Genomic DNA, 15,357 nt, shown 5'->3' on the forward strand with positions numbered 1-15,357 from the left:
ATTGTATTTGTGCATTTATGAGTAATTGAATGCTGGAATAGATTACTGAAAGTGCAATGGAAGTAGATACAATGGCAAATTTTCCAACATGATTGGATAAAAAAATACAGGTTATGTGGATTCTGTTTGGGAAGTGAAATTAAAGACAGTTCTACCAAAGAACTGGCATGGGCGTAATGGTATGAATGATCTTTTGTCTGCATCAGTATTATACACTGACACAGACTGAAGGCCATTCATACAATGGTCTTTATATGCATGACCAATGTCACTGAACCCGAAAATGTACTTATAACGCCTCAATGATTTTTTTTTCGGTTTCCACCTGTTTGCTAATTGTGTTGGCTGAAGGGGCTAATTCTTTAGCACTTCAATTTTTAGAATGTATTTATGTATGTACATAGTATACAGCTTCTCAGTCATTAACACATGCACTGATGGTGGGTCTACTTACAAGAATTAACAAGAAATTAACTCCTACAGGGTTAACATCTTCTAATTACTAAAATGAAATGGACATCACAATCTCAGATAAATGGTAACTCTCACCAAAGGAGGGCAGTACACTTCAAGATTCATGTCAAGGTATTTTTATGCAAATTCCTCTCTCCCTATGAGAGAGCTATGTAGAGATTTGCAGTGAGATCCCACTGCTGCAGAAACTACTGCTCACCAGTAAGTTGACAGATTCAATCAGATCAATGAACACTTCATTCTTTCTGTATTTAATACCATCCGATCTCCAGGACACTGCGTTTGTTAGGGTAGCAGGGGGACGTGGTGCTCCAATTTCCAACTTGTGTCCCTGTTGAATGATGTACCTGAAAATTAAGGGTAACAATAGACATTAAATAAGCAATGGAATTCACCAAATAGGATTAAGATACACCTTGTTACAGGAACTGACTTTATGTTCCAGTAACACAGAAACACACCTAAACATATAACATACTGGGCATGCTGACACATGGGTTAAGTAGTGTAGTGTTAGTGTTAATATAATACTAGTCCAGTACCTACAAACAAAAATAACTAAAGTATAGCTAGTCATAGAATAAGTTAAATTTTAGGTAACATGCACAAAATTCTAGAGGAACTCAGCAGGTCAGGCAGCATCTATGGAGGAAATAAGCAGTCAGCATTTCAGGCCAAGACCTTTCATTAAACTTTAACTTTCACTAATTTCTCCACAGTCCTCCTCCTCTTTTTCCGTGCCCTATTCTGACTCCTCTCTTACCTCTTCTCCTCTCCTCACCTGTCAATCACCTCCCTCTGGTGCCCCTCCTCCTCCCCATTTCTCCCACAGTCCACTGTCCTCTCCTGTTAGATTGCTTCTTCTTCAGACCTATACCTCTTCCACCCATCACTTCCCACGTTCTCACTTTGTCCCCACTTCCCCACCCAACCATCTCCCCCTTACCTAGTTTCACCTATTGCCATCTTGTACTCTGTCCCCTCCCCCTCCTTCTTGTTCTGGCATCTTTCCTTTTCCTTTTCAGTCATGATGAAGGCTCTTGGCCCGAAATATCAACTACTTATTTCCCTCCTTAGATGCTGCCAGCATTCTGTGTGTTACTCTGAATTTCCAGCATCTGCAGAATCTCTTGTGTAAATGAAATTTTAACTTTCCTTCTTTCTCTACAGACTGGTGTTGAGTATTAGAAATAAGAGTCTCGGTCCAAAACATTGGAACTTTTCCTCTCCACAGATGCTGCCTGACCTGCTGTGTGATCCTCAGACACTTCAGCATTTGGTGTACGTTACTCTGGTGTTGAGTATTTCTAGTATTCTTTTTTATTTCAAGCTTTCAATCTGTGTGGTATATTGCTTCCATGTTAGTAATCTGCCATTTATTTAGAATATATTAACTACCTGGGTTACATCTTCCAGTGGCTATATTACATCATTGTATTAAAGAATATCAGACATGCCACATTAGTTCAACGTGTGTGGAAGTTTTTCTGATTTCCCAACAAAAGCATCTGATGCAAAAACTTCAGATGACTGAATTTTCCCATCCGCTCTTTTGTGATACAACAAATCTACTCATCCACTACTATTTCAATCCATTCTTTTACACACACTGTAACCTAGCTACTCCTGACACATCGTGTCTGAGCAAGATTATTGTTGGAATCACTTAAGTTCATCCCTTGCAGCAAAGATCTGCCTTAGCTAAAAGAAAAATCATATTGTGTCTCTGTAGGGATGGTCTTTCACTGGGAATACACAGCTGCCTTAAGATGAATCGAGTTCTTTCGGTTACTGTACTGCTTTATAAAATCATGGTGGGTTTACGTATTCTTTTTAATAACTTCAGAATTCTCACATCAATGTCCAAAGCGTTGAAAAATGTCAGCAATGAATCAGACATTATTGGTTCTAATTAATGATCCTCTAACTAAACACTCACTGGTATGTTCGACATTTTCAGCATTAGGGTTTTATTTCTGATTTCTTGCATTTAGACATTTAAATTCATTCTTAAGCAAATTTATGTTGGACTTGTATAGCTCTTACTGGATTCAAAATAACACCATTTAAACTCACTCCTCATAACCAGATACCACACTCCCTCTCCTCCCCCAGCCCAAACTTATCTAAACCAATTTTGATTTATGCCACAAGTTTTGGTTTCAAACTAAACAATACTTAGAGAAAGAAATCAAGTGGCAACATCCCAAATAAAACTCCACGAATATATTACTTGGGTCATCTCTCCATTTAACATCATTATAACATATGATCTTGGTTGGGTTAGAATTGCAGAAAATGCATATTTGTTTGTGTATGGATTTAAATAAGAGAAAATACTTGTGTCTTTTATTAATAGGGTTCTAGGTGTATCTTTTTACATTTTAAGCTCTGACACTAAATCAGGCATTCTCGAGTGAGTAACACTATTATTTCCATCATCCTCTGCAGCATAAATACATAGGTAAATAACAGTCTATTAATCACGGCAACAGCTGTTTGAATTTCCAGGAATTCTGTTCAGGCAGAAAGCTAATTCATCATTATCTCTGGGCAGCATTTATTGAGGAGTGAATATAAATGTGGGCAACCAGGATTCAGTGAGAAGTGGCTGAGCGTAACTGTAGTTTATGGAGCAAGATTGATTGCTAGGTCAGCTCAGCATTGTGGCCAGTGCTATGTTTTATGTTAACTTGCAGGTTGAGTCAGTGGTAAGGAAGGTAAATGCAAGATTAGTATTCATTTCGAGAGGACTAGAATTTAAGAGCAAGATGTTATGCTGATGCTTTATAAAGCAGACCACATGGAGTATTGTGAATAGTTGTAGTCCCCTAGTCTGTGTAGAGCATTTGAAGGCTCTGGGCCTTTATTCACTGGAGGTTAGAAGAATGAGGGGTGACCTAATTGAAACCTATCAAGTAGTGGTAGTCAAATAGAGTGGATGTAGAGAGGATGTTTCCTATGGTGGGAGTGTCTAAGGCCAGAGAACACAGCCTCATAATAGAGGGGCATCGTTTTAGAATGGAGATGAGGAGGAATTTCTTCAGCCAGAGTGGTGAACCTGTGGAATTCATTGCCACAGTCAGCTGTGGAAGCTAGTTTTAAGTATATTTAAGGCAAGAGTTGATAGATTTTTGATTGGTCAGGGCACGAAGGGACATGGAGGGAAGGCAGGTGATTGGGGCTGAGAAGGAAAATGGATCAGCCATGATGAAATGGCAGAGCAGGCTCAATAGGCCAAAAGGCCTAATTTTGCTCCTATGTCTTATGGTCTAAAAGATGTTCTGGCAGAAGGTCCAGAGGATGTTCACTAGAATGATTCTGGCAATTTTTTGAAGAAATGACAAGCAGGGTGGACAAAGGAGATGTAGTAGATGTGGTACACTTGGATTTTCAGAAGGCCTTTGACAAGGTGCCACACATGAGGCTGCTTAGCAAGATAAGAACCCATGGAATTACAGGGAAGTTACTAGCATGGGTGGAACATTGGCTGATCATCAGAAAACAGAGAGTGGGAATAAAGGGATCTGATTCTGGCTGGCTGCTGGTTACCAGTGGAGTTCCACACGGGTCGGTGTTGGGATCACTGCTTTTTACGATGTATGTCAATGATTTGGACTTTGGGATTAATGGATTTGTGGCTAAATCTGCTGATAATACAAAGATAGGTGGAGGAGCAGGTATTGTTAAGGAAACAGAGAACCTGCAGAGAGACTTAGATAGTTTAGGGGAATGGGCAAAGAAGTGGCAAATGAAATACAATGCTGGAAATGTATGGTCATGCATTTTGGTGGAAGAAATAAACAAGCAGACTATTATTTAGATGAGGAGAGAATTCAAAATGCAGAGATGCAAAGGTACTTTGGAGGCTTTGGGCAGGATACCCTAAAGGTTAACCTCCAGGTTGAGTCGGTGTTGAAGAAGGCGAATGCAATGTTGGCATTCATTTCTCTAAGCACAAAATATAAGAGCAGGGTTGTGATGTTGAGGCTCTATAAGGCACTCGTGAGACCACACTTGGGAGTATTGTGTGCAGTTTTGGGCTTCTTATTTTAGAAAGGATATACTGACATTGGAGAGGGTTCAGAGAAGATTCATGAGAATGGTTCCAGGAATGAAAGGGTTACCGTATGAGGAACATCTGGCATCTCTTGGGCTGTATTCCCTGGAATTCAGGAGAATGAGGGGGATCTCATAGAAACGTTTCAAATGATAAAAGGCCTGAACGGATTAGATACAGCAAAGTTATTTCCCATGGTAGGGGAGCCTAGGATAAGAGGGCATGACTTCAGGATTGAAGGACGTCCATTTAGAACTGAGATGCAGAGAAATTACTTTAGTCAGAGGCTGGTAAATCTGTGGAATTTGTTGCCATGAACGCTGTGGAGGCCAAGTCATTGGGTGTATTTAAGGCAGAGATAGATAGGTTCTTGATTAGCCAGGGCATCAAAGGGTATGGGGAAAAGACAGGGGAGTGGGGATAACTGGAAGAACTGCATCAGCCCATGATTGAACGGCAGAGCAGTCTTGATGGGCTGAATGGCCTTCTTCTCCTATATCTTATGGCCTTATGGAATGAAAGAGTTAACGTTTGAAGAGCATTTGATGGTACTTCCTGGAGTTTAGAAGAATGAGGGGGCGATTTCATTGAATACTGGAAGGCCTAGATAGAGAGGATGTGGAGAGAATGTTTCCTATAGTAGGTGAGCCTAGGTCCAGAGGGCACAGCCTCAGAATGGAGCGACATCCATTTAGAACAGAGATGGGAGGAATAATCATACATCCCTGACGGAATTGCAGAGCAGACTCGATGGGCCAAGAGGCTCCTATGTCTTACAGTCTTCTGGTGTTATGTTCTATTAGTGAACTACTGCAAGAGGGGTTCCTGTCTTTTAATTTCTTCACTAGTGCCATATAAATTTGTTTTATATTTCTAACCCAACAGGATAAAAGGCAATGAATTGGATGACATATGATATTTATTTTCCTCTCTTGAAAAATATATTCCATTGCATCCTAAAAGTATGGATAGTACAAGTCAGGACCATATCACTAAAATCAAGGAACTGACTGTAGACTTCAGGAAGGGGAAGTCAAGGGAATACAGCTCTCACTGAGGGATCAGCAGTGGAAATGGTGAGCAGTCTCAAGTTCCCGGGAGTCAACATCTCTGAAGATCTATCCTGGGCCCAACATATTGATGCAATTAGCTGCATATCATATTTATATTGAGTTAAATACTTATGTAATTAGTTTTGCTACAATAAGTGTATGGGACACTGGAAAAATGTTGAATTTCCCCTTGGGGATGAATAAAGTATCTATCTATCTATCTACCTATCTAATTAGGAAAAAGGCATGTCAGCAGCTATATCTCATTAGGAGTTTGAGGAAATTTACTTTGTCACCAAAGACTCTAGCAAACATCTAAAGATGTACCATGGAGACCATTCTCACTGGTTGCATCTGGTATGGAGGAGCCACTGCATAGGGCCAGAAAAAGCTGCAGAGGGTTGCATCACTGGCACTAGCCTCCCTAGCATCAATAACATCTTCAAAAGGCGATGACTCAAAAAGGCAGCATCCATCATTAGGGAACCCCATCAGTCGGGAATAATCTACTCTTAATACCATCAGAGGAAGTACAGGAGCCTAAAGCTTCTTCCCCTCTGCCATCAGTTTTCCGAACGGACTGTGAACCAACCCATGAACTCTATTTTTGCCCTCTTTCTGTACTCATTTAACTTATTTTTATAAATATTTCTTATTGTAATTTACAGTATTTTGAGGTATTGCACTGTATTGATGCCACACATCCACAAATTTCATTATATATGTCAGTGATATTAAATCTGATTCTGAGTCATATAATTACAATAGGGCCTTCTACTCGTCACTTAAAATCAATCTCTAGGCTTTCCGGACTTGGTTCGAACTCTTAGGTGAATCAGCCTGCCTGACTGGCACTTCATTCAGTAGCTTAATTAAAAGATATAAGGTGATCACCAAAAGGCACAGGGATGTGATGAAAATCCACAGGGACTATGGATGTCAAGATGCTGAGTATTTTTACAAAAGAAACAAAATACATTTCTTGATACAGAAGGAATCAAAGGATATAGGAGAGAGGAGCTAAATAGTATTGCTGTAAGTGATCAAATGAACTAACTGAATGATGAAGCAGGTTTGAATGGATGAATGGCTTACACCTACTGGAAATAGTAAGGAAAGTGATTTGGTTTGGCACTGGAGGAACAGTAACGTGCATGGCTGTTGAATACTGTACGCTTCAACGAGCCTGCAGATCTGTTCATAGAATGTCCTCACATTGTGCTTTAACTCTTCCATTTCCAGCCAGTTATGGAACAGTTTAGACTATAGTGAATGATGGTTTCCTACTTCCTTTCTCTCCAGGGAAAGCAATCAAGATGGTGGAATACTGCATAATACCCCAAAGGACATCATGAGGATCATGTAATGTATCATAACTGTTATTCCAAGCACTGAAAGAGAAGTGGTTAGTGTAACACTATCACAGCACCAGTGACATGGGTTCAATTTCACCGCAGTCTGTAAGGAGTTTGTACATTCTCTCCATGGATTTCCTCCAAGTGCTTCAGTTTCCTCCCACATCCCAAAGACATACGGGTTAGTAGGTTAATTGATCACATGGGTGAACTTGACTTGTTGGGCCCTGAGGGCCTGTTACCCTGCTGTATCTCTAAATAACTAAAAAACATAAATGTCATAGCTTTAGACAAAAGAAAAATTTAATAAAGGAGAGACAAAAGTGCAGATGAACATTAGTAAGTTACAGATAAAATTAAATTCCTCAGTTCTATACTTACTCCTGTAGTATCTTACTATCAGTAGTCTGTGGGAATCCAAAATCCATCACCTCATCCAAAAGTTCGTAAACGATAACAAAGTTATCTCGAATACTTTCTTCTTCAACCTCTTTAAAATATTCTGTGAAAACCTGAGGATGACACAAATTAAAAGTGGAATTATGGTGTCGGAGCAATGATTATTTGGACAGATCCAGTAAAAAGATACATGGACTGGAGGGAGAGGGACCAGGCTTCTGGGTCTGTGTGGATGCCAGACAGGGAGATAGGGAACAGAGGGCTGGAAGACAGAGTCAGCTGGTCATAATAATCACTGTTTGTCAAAGTGACACTGTAGAGGGAACAAGGATAGTGTTTGGGGCAGGGAGGCGAGGTTGAATTTGAGGCAAGAGCTGATTTTGCTCGCTCTCTGCTATGTTCACTCCTCTCTCCATGGCATTGTGGCAATGATGACTGCCCCGGCTGCTGTGGTCCGTGCCCACTAATATGATGAACTAATACCAAGGCTTTGGGCCTACTCCGGGCTAACCTGCGTTCCAACCTAAGGTCTCAATTTGGTTTGAAATGTTGATGCTCGCTTCTATTGTTTGCATGATTTTTTTGCTTTTTTCCCCCTTCTCTCGCATATTGGCTGTTGATCTTTTTTTTAATTGATTTCTTTCAGGTTTCTTGCTTTGTGGCTACCTGTAAGCAAACAAATCTCAAGGTTGTCTAATTTATACATTCTTTGATAATAAATATACTTTGAACTTTGAATTGTGGGTGGAGTGAGAGGGGAGTTGGGGTAACTGGGGTAGAGGATCCTGCTGACAGAAAAACATGCATTTCTGCAACGTAACAAAATGACAGGAACATACATTCTATCTCTTTTATATTGTGTTTGCTTAACCTTTACATTGAAACCTGAAACCACATAGATAAGAAGAACTGGTTCCAGAGATCATGGCCATTGGGAGTGTGAGAGTGTGAATGTATTCTTGCCTGACGTAAGAACGTTAATGAACTGATTCTGTCGTGAATGATGAGGTAAGAATAACAAAGTAATTACCCAGTGCTGTTAACTTTAAAATGATAGATTGTGCCAATATGCAGATTTGCTCTTCTAGAACTTATTCCGGTTTTGAAGTAGCCACTTTATTAGGTACACCTGCACATTAATGCAAATATCTAATCAGCCAATCATGCGGGTGCAACTCAATGCATAAAAGCATGCAGGCATGGTCAAGAGGTTCAGTTATTGTTCAGAACAAACATCAGAAATGAGAAGAATTGTGATCGAAGTGACCTTGACCATGAAATGATTGTTGGTGCCAAGTAGAGTGACTTGAGTATCTCAGAAACTGCTGATCTCCTGGGTTTTTCACCCACAGCAGTCTCTAGAGTTTACAGATGTGAGAAACAAAAAAATATCCAGTTCTATGAATGAAAACGCCTTGTTAATGAGAGAGGTCAGAGGAGAGTGGGCAGACTAGTTCAAACTGACAGGAAGGCGACAGTAACTCATATAACCACATGCTACAACAATGGTATGCTGATGAGCATTTCTAAACACACTTGTCGAACCTTGACGTGGATCAGGTACGGCAACAGAAAATCACATTGGGTTCCACTCCTGTACCTAATTAAGTGGCCACTGAGAGTAAAAGTACTTCAATACAAGATAAAAGTAATATTTTTGTTCAGTTCAGCACAATGTTTAAAATCAAGACAAACAAAATTCAACCGTGTAGGCAGAAGAGTTAATTTTAATACTTCCAGAACACAAGAACAACACCCACCTGAATAATTTTATATAAAAAAGCAAAAACCAGAGCTGCATTTGCATTTTTCTTTGTCATTGCTACCACTTGGTGTTCAAGGTTAAAGAAGTTAAGTTGTTAACCAGCAGGTTGAACAGGTGAGCGGATATTTTTCGGTCATGATATCTAATCTATCTATCTATCAGCCCTCAACCGTATGGAAATTTCTAAATGCCATTTTGTTACAACAAAATTCTGAATCAGGAATTAATTTGTTCCACTTCAGTTCGCTGTTATAGATCTTAAAAATTACAGGATTTCAATTTAAAACTGAACATAAATATAAGAAATTGGAAGAGGAGTAGACCATCTGGCCCATTGAGCCTGCTCCACCATTCTAGCCATTGCCACATCTCCACCTACCTGCCTTTTCCCCATAACTCTTAATTCCCCAGCTATGCGAAAATCTATCCAACCTGGTCTTACATATATTTGCTGAGGTAGCCTCCAATGCTTCAATGGGCAGAGAATTCCACAGATGCACCACCCTCTGGGAAAAGCAGTTCCTCGTCTCCATCCCAAATCTACTCCCCAGAATCTTAAGGCTATGTCCTTGAGATATAAACATACATCTGCTTATCATTTAAGTGCATCCAGTATAACAAGAATATTTTGTGATATACTGCTGGGAAATTACTGCTGTGATTTTGTTGGATAAACATTTATCACATTCTGTAATGTTCTACTATTCATTGTTTCAATGTAAATGTAACATAATTCCTTTGTTAAAATAGCAATTATAAGGAAATGTCTAAAAATTGGTCTAAACATATAAGTAATATCTTGTATTGTCAAAATCTTGGGTTTTGAACAACAATTTTAAACTGGTCTTAATGTGTACCTAGGCATTCTCCTATTATATTCATGCCAACTACTTGCAAATCATCCAGTATTATACCCTATTCAAAATCAAAATTGTCTATTAATCCCAACAGATAATGTTTGAGAACTAACTGTGTTCACAGGTATACGGAAAAGGAGTTCTAACAGTCCGCCTGCCCCGGTAGTAAAATTCTGCCCAGTTTCTCCCCTTTTATTTGCAATACTGTGGCCCTTTATAGACTGACAAGACCCCACATCTTTCTCCAAGTAAATACAACATGCAAATTGATGAAAACATTGAATAAAATTTAAAAAGGTCCATAATTTTGTTAACCTTAATGCAACTACGAAGGTATTACAAGTTATGTTTCCTCAGGTCAGGGCTACCATACCAGATTATATTGATACAACAGGCCAAATAGCCTCTTCTTGCTTTGGCATCATGTTGGTAAACAAAATGGAGGCAGCATGGTGGCGTAGTGGTTAGCATAACACTATTACAGCCCCAGCCACCTGGGTTCAATTCCCCGCTGTCCGTAAGGAGTTTGTGTGTTTTCTCCATGACCACATGGGTTTCCTCCGGGAAGCTCTGGTTTTCAACCAAATTTCAAAGACATTTGGGTTGGTGGGTTAATAGATCACATGGGTGTTACAGTATTGGGCAGTGTGGGCTCATTGAGCTGGAAGTGGGATACAGCCTGTTATCATGCTGTATCTCTAAATAAAATCAAATAAACAACAGTAATCTCCAATCTCTTCCCAATCAAGGCTAAGTATTACTCTTACATATTGCTCTGGGTCGCACAGATAACGTCTAAAGAAATCTACCCCACCACTGGGCTTATTTTAAAGGATACAGTACAAGTTATTATGCCTTATCCAGAGGAAATGAACTCGTCCGTGGATGAGGAATGGGGAGCTAGTCCCTTCATCCTCTTTCTGGGTCAGCACAGGTAGGAAGTAGTCAATCTCATTCATGTCCACATCACCCATGTAGTTCCTGCATATCAGAACCTGGCAAAAGAATATGTTAAATATAAGAACTCTGTAGTAAATGAACATAGCTGCTGGAGACCTTGTTTCGCAATCTCAAGCATTTTCGACCAAGTAATTATTAGACATGAGAACTATTAGTTAGGGTGGCACAGTAGCATAGTGGTTAGCACAATGCTTTACAGTACCAGAGACAGGGGTTCAATTCCTGCCACTGCCTGTAAGGAGTTTGCATGTTCTTCACATGACTACATGAGTTTCCCCCAGGTGCTCGTGTTTCCTCCCACAGTCCAAAGAGGTACCGGTTGGTAGGTTAATTGGTCATTGTAAATTGCCCTGTGATTAGGCCAGGAATAAATCAGGGGATTGTTGGGTGGTGCAGCTCGAAGCACTGGAAGGGCCTATACCACACTATATCTCAATAAATAAATAAACTGATCCCCCTTAAAGGAGATGAATAGCGATGAAAATTAATGTCAGATATGATAGTTCCATTACATCACCACCTCATGTTCATTAGGGACTATAAGTCATTGCATTCATTATGCTCTGTTAAGATGTAGCGCATTTGATCACAGCAGCTTCTACAGGGTCAACCAGAGGTGTTATTGTCTTTTATAAACATTTTTTTATGATTGCAAGGCCCTGCTGGACATTAAGAACTTAAAAGTACTGCAGATGTACCCCATCAGCGATTTGCTCATTGGCGGAGAAACTGAAGGAGCTGGTCTACGTGTGGACTGTACTGTAGCCTGCGTCAGAGGGGTCGGAGTTGAACATTGTTAATTTAGAATATGCTTTAAGCATGATTCACTGATTTATTGACGGACGGCAGAGGCAAACGGCAAGGAAGCTGCGTGGCCTCAGTTGTACAGAGGACTAGGCCCCAAGCCATGGTGTTACCTGTTAACAGATGTCCAGGCGAGAGGCGTCAGAGTTGGTGTGCTCCACCAGAGCTGGTGTGGCATGCCGCCCTGCTGGAGTTGGTACTACTCCCTCCCCCCTAGTGTTCACTCAGCAGAAGACAAGCTATCTTACGTTATACTGCAGACTGCTGCAACATTCAGGGCATCAGGGTCTTGGACTATTTTTTTTCTGTGACTGTGTTTTACTGCCATCTTATATGTGCCTTGTGCTGTGTGTTTGACTTGGTACTGTGTTTTGCATCTTGGCCCCAGAGAAATGTTGTTTAGTTTGGCTGTATTCGTGGGTATTTGTGTATGGCTGAATGACAATTGAACTTGGACTTGAAATTGCTAGTACTCATCAAGTATTTTTGCACCAAACATTGGACGCATTCCATTAGCATGAAACAAAATGAGTTTCAATAATTATTCAGGTCATGCACAAATCCACAGGGCAACAGTTTAATTGCTGATTTGGATGAGGTGATAGCTAATGAATTCACTGATAGAACAGTTCACTTAGAGAAGCAGATTTTGAAAATCTTCCATTGAAACAAATAGTTTGCCTTTAGGAAAATGCAGATTTGGGGAAATGGGGTTGCAGAGAGGTCACGGGCTTCCCCAAATTTAGGGTGTGTACACTTGTACATAAATGCATAACGTACATTTAAGTTCCCCCTCCAAAAAGTCAGAAATTAATGTTGATCTTATTCTGGTGGGGATGAAAGATTCTATGAGAAAGATGTCATGTTCATGGCTAACAAGTTCAAAGTTCAAATTACATTTATTCTCAAAATATACATCCGCTACCATATATTACCCTCAGATTCACGTTCTTGCAGGCATTTACAGAGAAAAAAGAAACACAACAGAACTTTACAAAAAAAATTGTACATAAACAAACAGGGACAGACAAACAACCAACTTAAGTAAGTCAAGGATGGTACTGATGTTAAAGAAAAGGCATACAGTGCTGTAATAAATTAAGTATAAGCCAGAGGATGTGGAAGTTATTGAAAACCATCAAAGAATGAATAAACGAGTGAATCTGCAGACGCCGGAAATAGATAAAAACACAAAATGCTGGCAGAATTCAGCAGACCAGACAGCATCTATGGGAGGAGGTAGTGACGACGTTTCGGGTCGAAACCCTTACTGACGACGGTTCTACCTCCGTCGTCACTACCTCCTCCCATAGATGCTGTCTGGCCTGCTGAGTTCTGCCAGCATTTTGTGTTTTTAAAGAATGAATAAAAATTGGGCATCACAGGGTGTAGTGAAAACTATTACAGCGTGGGGCATTCTGGAGTTTGGAAGTCAATTCTAGCTCCAATCTATAAGAAGTCTCTGCATTTCCTCCCTGTGGTATGCATGAGTTTTCTCAGATCCTCCAGTTTCCTCCCACAGTCCAAAGTCATACCGTAGGTTAATTGGTTATTGTAAATTGTCCCATATACATAATGGATACTGCCCACCTCATCCACGTTGACTACTGGCCACCCATTTGTACTAATGAGAGCAACGAAATTTGCGAGTGATACATAAATAGATGGTTACAGATAATCCATTTTACAAATATCTGCAAGTTGATTTTGTCCATAAAATACAAAAAAAGTCACTACATCCACAGTATTGTAACGAATGGCATCATTATTAAGAAAGAACAAGTAATAAAAGCGCAAAGAGAGAAGAAACGAGTTCTGCCATTTGTAGGAATGAACACATATAAGTATGTTTGTCTTTTGAATTTAGTTGTCTAATGGGGGACTTGTTTGCATGTCTGGATGTCCCTAAGTTGAGCATTTGCAACCTGAGTCAGCCTGTACTTACAGGTAAGATCTGGATAAGGTGGATGTTAACAGTCATTTTCCCAAAGATGGGCAGTCGAAAACTAGAGGGCGCAGATACAAGAGGGGAGAGACACCTGAGAGATGCTAGTGAGTGCTCAGAATGAGCTGTGAGAAGTAGTAGTCAAGGTGGGTGCAATTGCAATATTTAAGAGGTACTTGGATAGGTACGTGGAATGAACGGACTTAGAGGATTATGGCTGAATGCGGGAAATGCCCATTTCCATGCTGTATTTCATACTGTGTTCATAGAACAGAAATCTACAGGCTCTTCCGCCCACAATGTTGTGCCGACCATGTAACCTACTCCAGAAACTGCCTAGAATTTCCCTACTGCATAGCCCTCTATTTTTCTATACTCCATATACCGATCTAAGAGTCTCTTGAAAAGACCACTGCCGCCAGAACCCATCACATTCCACGCACCCATCATTCTCTGTGTGAAAAACCTACCCAACATTCCTCCTGTAACTACCTCCAAGCACCTTAATACTATGCCCCCTTGTGTTAGCCATTTCCACCCTGGGAAAAAGCCTCAGGCTATCCACATGACCAATGCCTCAGAATCAGGAGCAGATTTAACATCATTAGCATATGTCATGAAAATTGTTAAATTTACATGCCTGAATGACTGGCGTCCTGTCACACTCACCTTAAAAATAAGCAAATACTTTGAGAGGCTGTTCAATGATTACATCTGCAGTTTGCTACCACTCAAACTCGACCCCCTACAATTCACCTACTGACATAACCAACCGACAGACGACACAATAGCCACTGCTCTACATACCATCCTTACACATCTGGAGAAGAACGATGCTTATGTGAGAACGCTGTTCTGGGACTACAGTTTAGCATTCAACACTAGTTCCATCCAGGCTCGACAAGAAGCTCAAAGACCTCAGATTTGACCCTGCCTTGTGCAATCGGTTCCTGGACTTCCTGTCAGATCACCAGTGGGTTGTAAGAATAGAATCCCTCACCTCCAACCCTCTGACTCTCAATGCAGGAGCCCCTCAGGGCTGCGTACTGTCCCCTCTTTTACTCCCTGTATACCCATGACTGTATCGCCACCCACAGCTCCAATCTGCTAATTAAATTTGCCAAAGACACTACATTGATTGGTCTTATCTCAAACAATAATGAGGTGGCCTATAGTGAAGAGGTCATCCCTCTGACACAGTGGTGTCAAGAAAACAACCTCTTTCTCAATGTCGCAAAAACAAACAAGCTGTTTGCAGATTACAGGAGGAATAGAGATGGGCTAACCCCTGTTGACATCAATGGATCTGAAGATAAGAGGGTGAACAGCTTCAAGTTCCTCAGGATACACATCACCAAGGACCTCACGTGGTTTGCACACACCAGCTGTGTGGTGGAAAAGGCACAATAGTGCCTCTTTTACCTCAGACGGTTGAGGAAGTTGGTATAGGCCCCCAAATCCTAAGAGCCTTCTACAAGGGCACAACTGAGAGCATCCTGACTGGCTGTATCACTACCTGGTATGGGAATGGTACTTCCTTCAATCACAGGACTCTGCAGAGAGCGGTGCAGACAGCCCAGTGCAACTGTAGTAGTGAACTTCCCATGATTCAGGACATTTACAAGGACAGGTTTGTAAAAAGGGCCCGTAGGATCATTGGGGACCCAAGCCATCCCAACCACAATC

The 15,357-nt window shown here is 40.7% G+C and overlaps 1 protein-coding gene and 1 long non-coding RNA gene across 5 annotated transcripts in view; one reads left to right on the forward strand and one right to left on the reverse strand.

Moving 5' to 3' along the window:
• The window catches only part of LOC132401790 (uncharacterized), a 31,963-nt gene extending 23,613 nt beyond the window's left edge, over window positions 1-8,350 (forward strand). The window contains exons 2-4 of one of the 2 annotated variants that reach the window (XR_009514709.1): window positions 1,645-1,755; window positions 6,889-6,948; window positions 7,987-8,350. This is a non-coding gene — a long non-coding RNA (uncharacterized LOC132401790). Of the gene's footprint in view, window positions 1-1,644; window positions 1,756-6,888; window positions 7,305-7,986 lie in introns of those variants that run through there. The other variant, XR_009514708.1, reaches the window with a different exon arrangement.
• The window catches only part of LOC132401788 (AP-1 complex subunit mu-1-like), a 51,713-nt gene that overhangs the window by 23,503 nt on the left and 12,853 nt on the right, over window positions 1-15,357 (reverse strand). For 2 of the 3 annotated variants that reach the window (XM_059983991.1, XM_059983990.1), the window contains exons 2-5: window positions 10,801-10,957; window positions 9,101-9,168; window positions 7,323-7,453; window positions 674-821 (exon numbers count right to left, since the gene is read on the reverse strand). In XM_059983991.1, the coding sequence (XP_059839974.1) occupies window positions 674-821; window positions 7,323-7,453; window positions 9,101-9,168; window positions 10,801-10,936 (483 nt within the window). In that variant the 5' untranslated portion in view covers window positions 10,937-10,957. The remainder of the gene's footprint in view (window positions 1-673; window positions 822-7,322; window positions 7,454-9,100; window positions 9,169-10,800; window positions 10,958-15,357) is intronic. The other variant, XM_059983992.1, reaches the window with a different exon arrangement.

The sequence above is a fragment of the Hypanus sabinus genome, chromosome 11 (genome assembly GCF_030144855.1).
Source record: "Hypanus sabinus isolate sHypSab1 chromosome 11, sHypSab1.hap1, whole genome shotgun sequence".
Classification (NCBI taxonomy): Eukaryota; Metazoa; Chordata; class Chondrichthyes; order Myliobatiformes; family Dasyatidae; genus Hypanus; species Hypanus sabinus.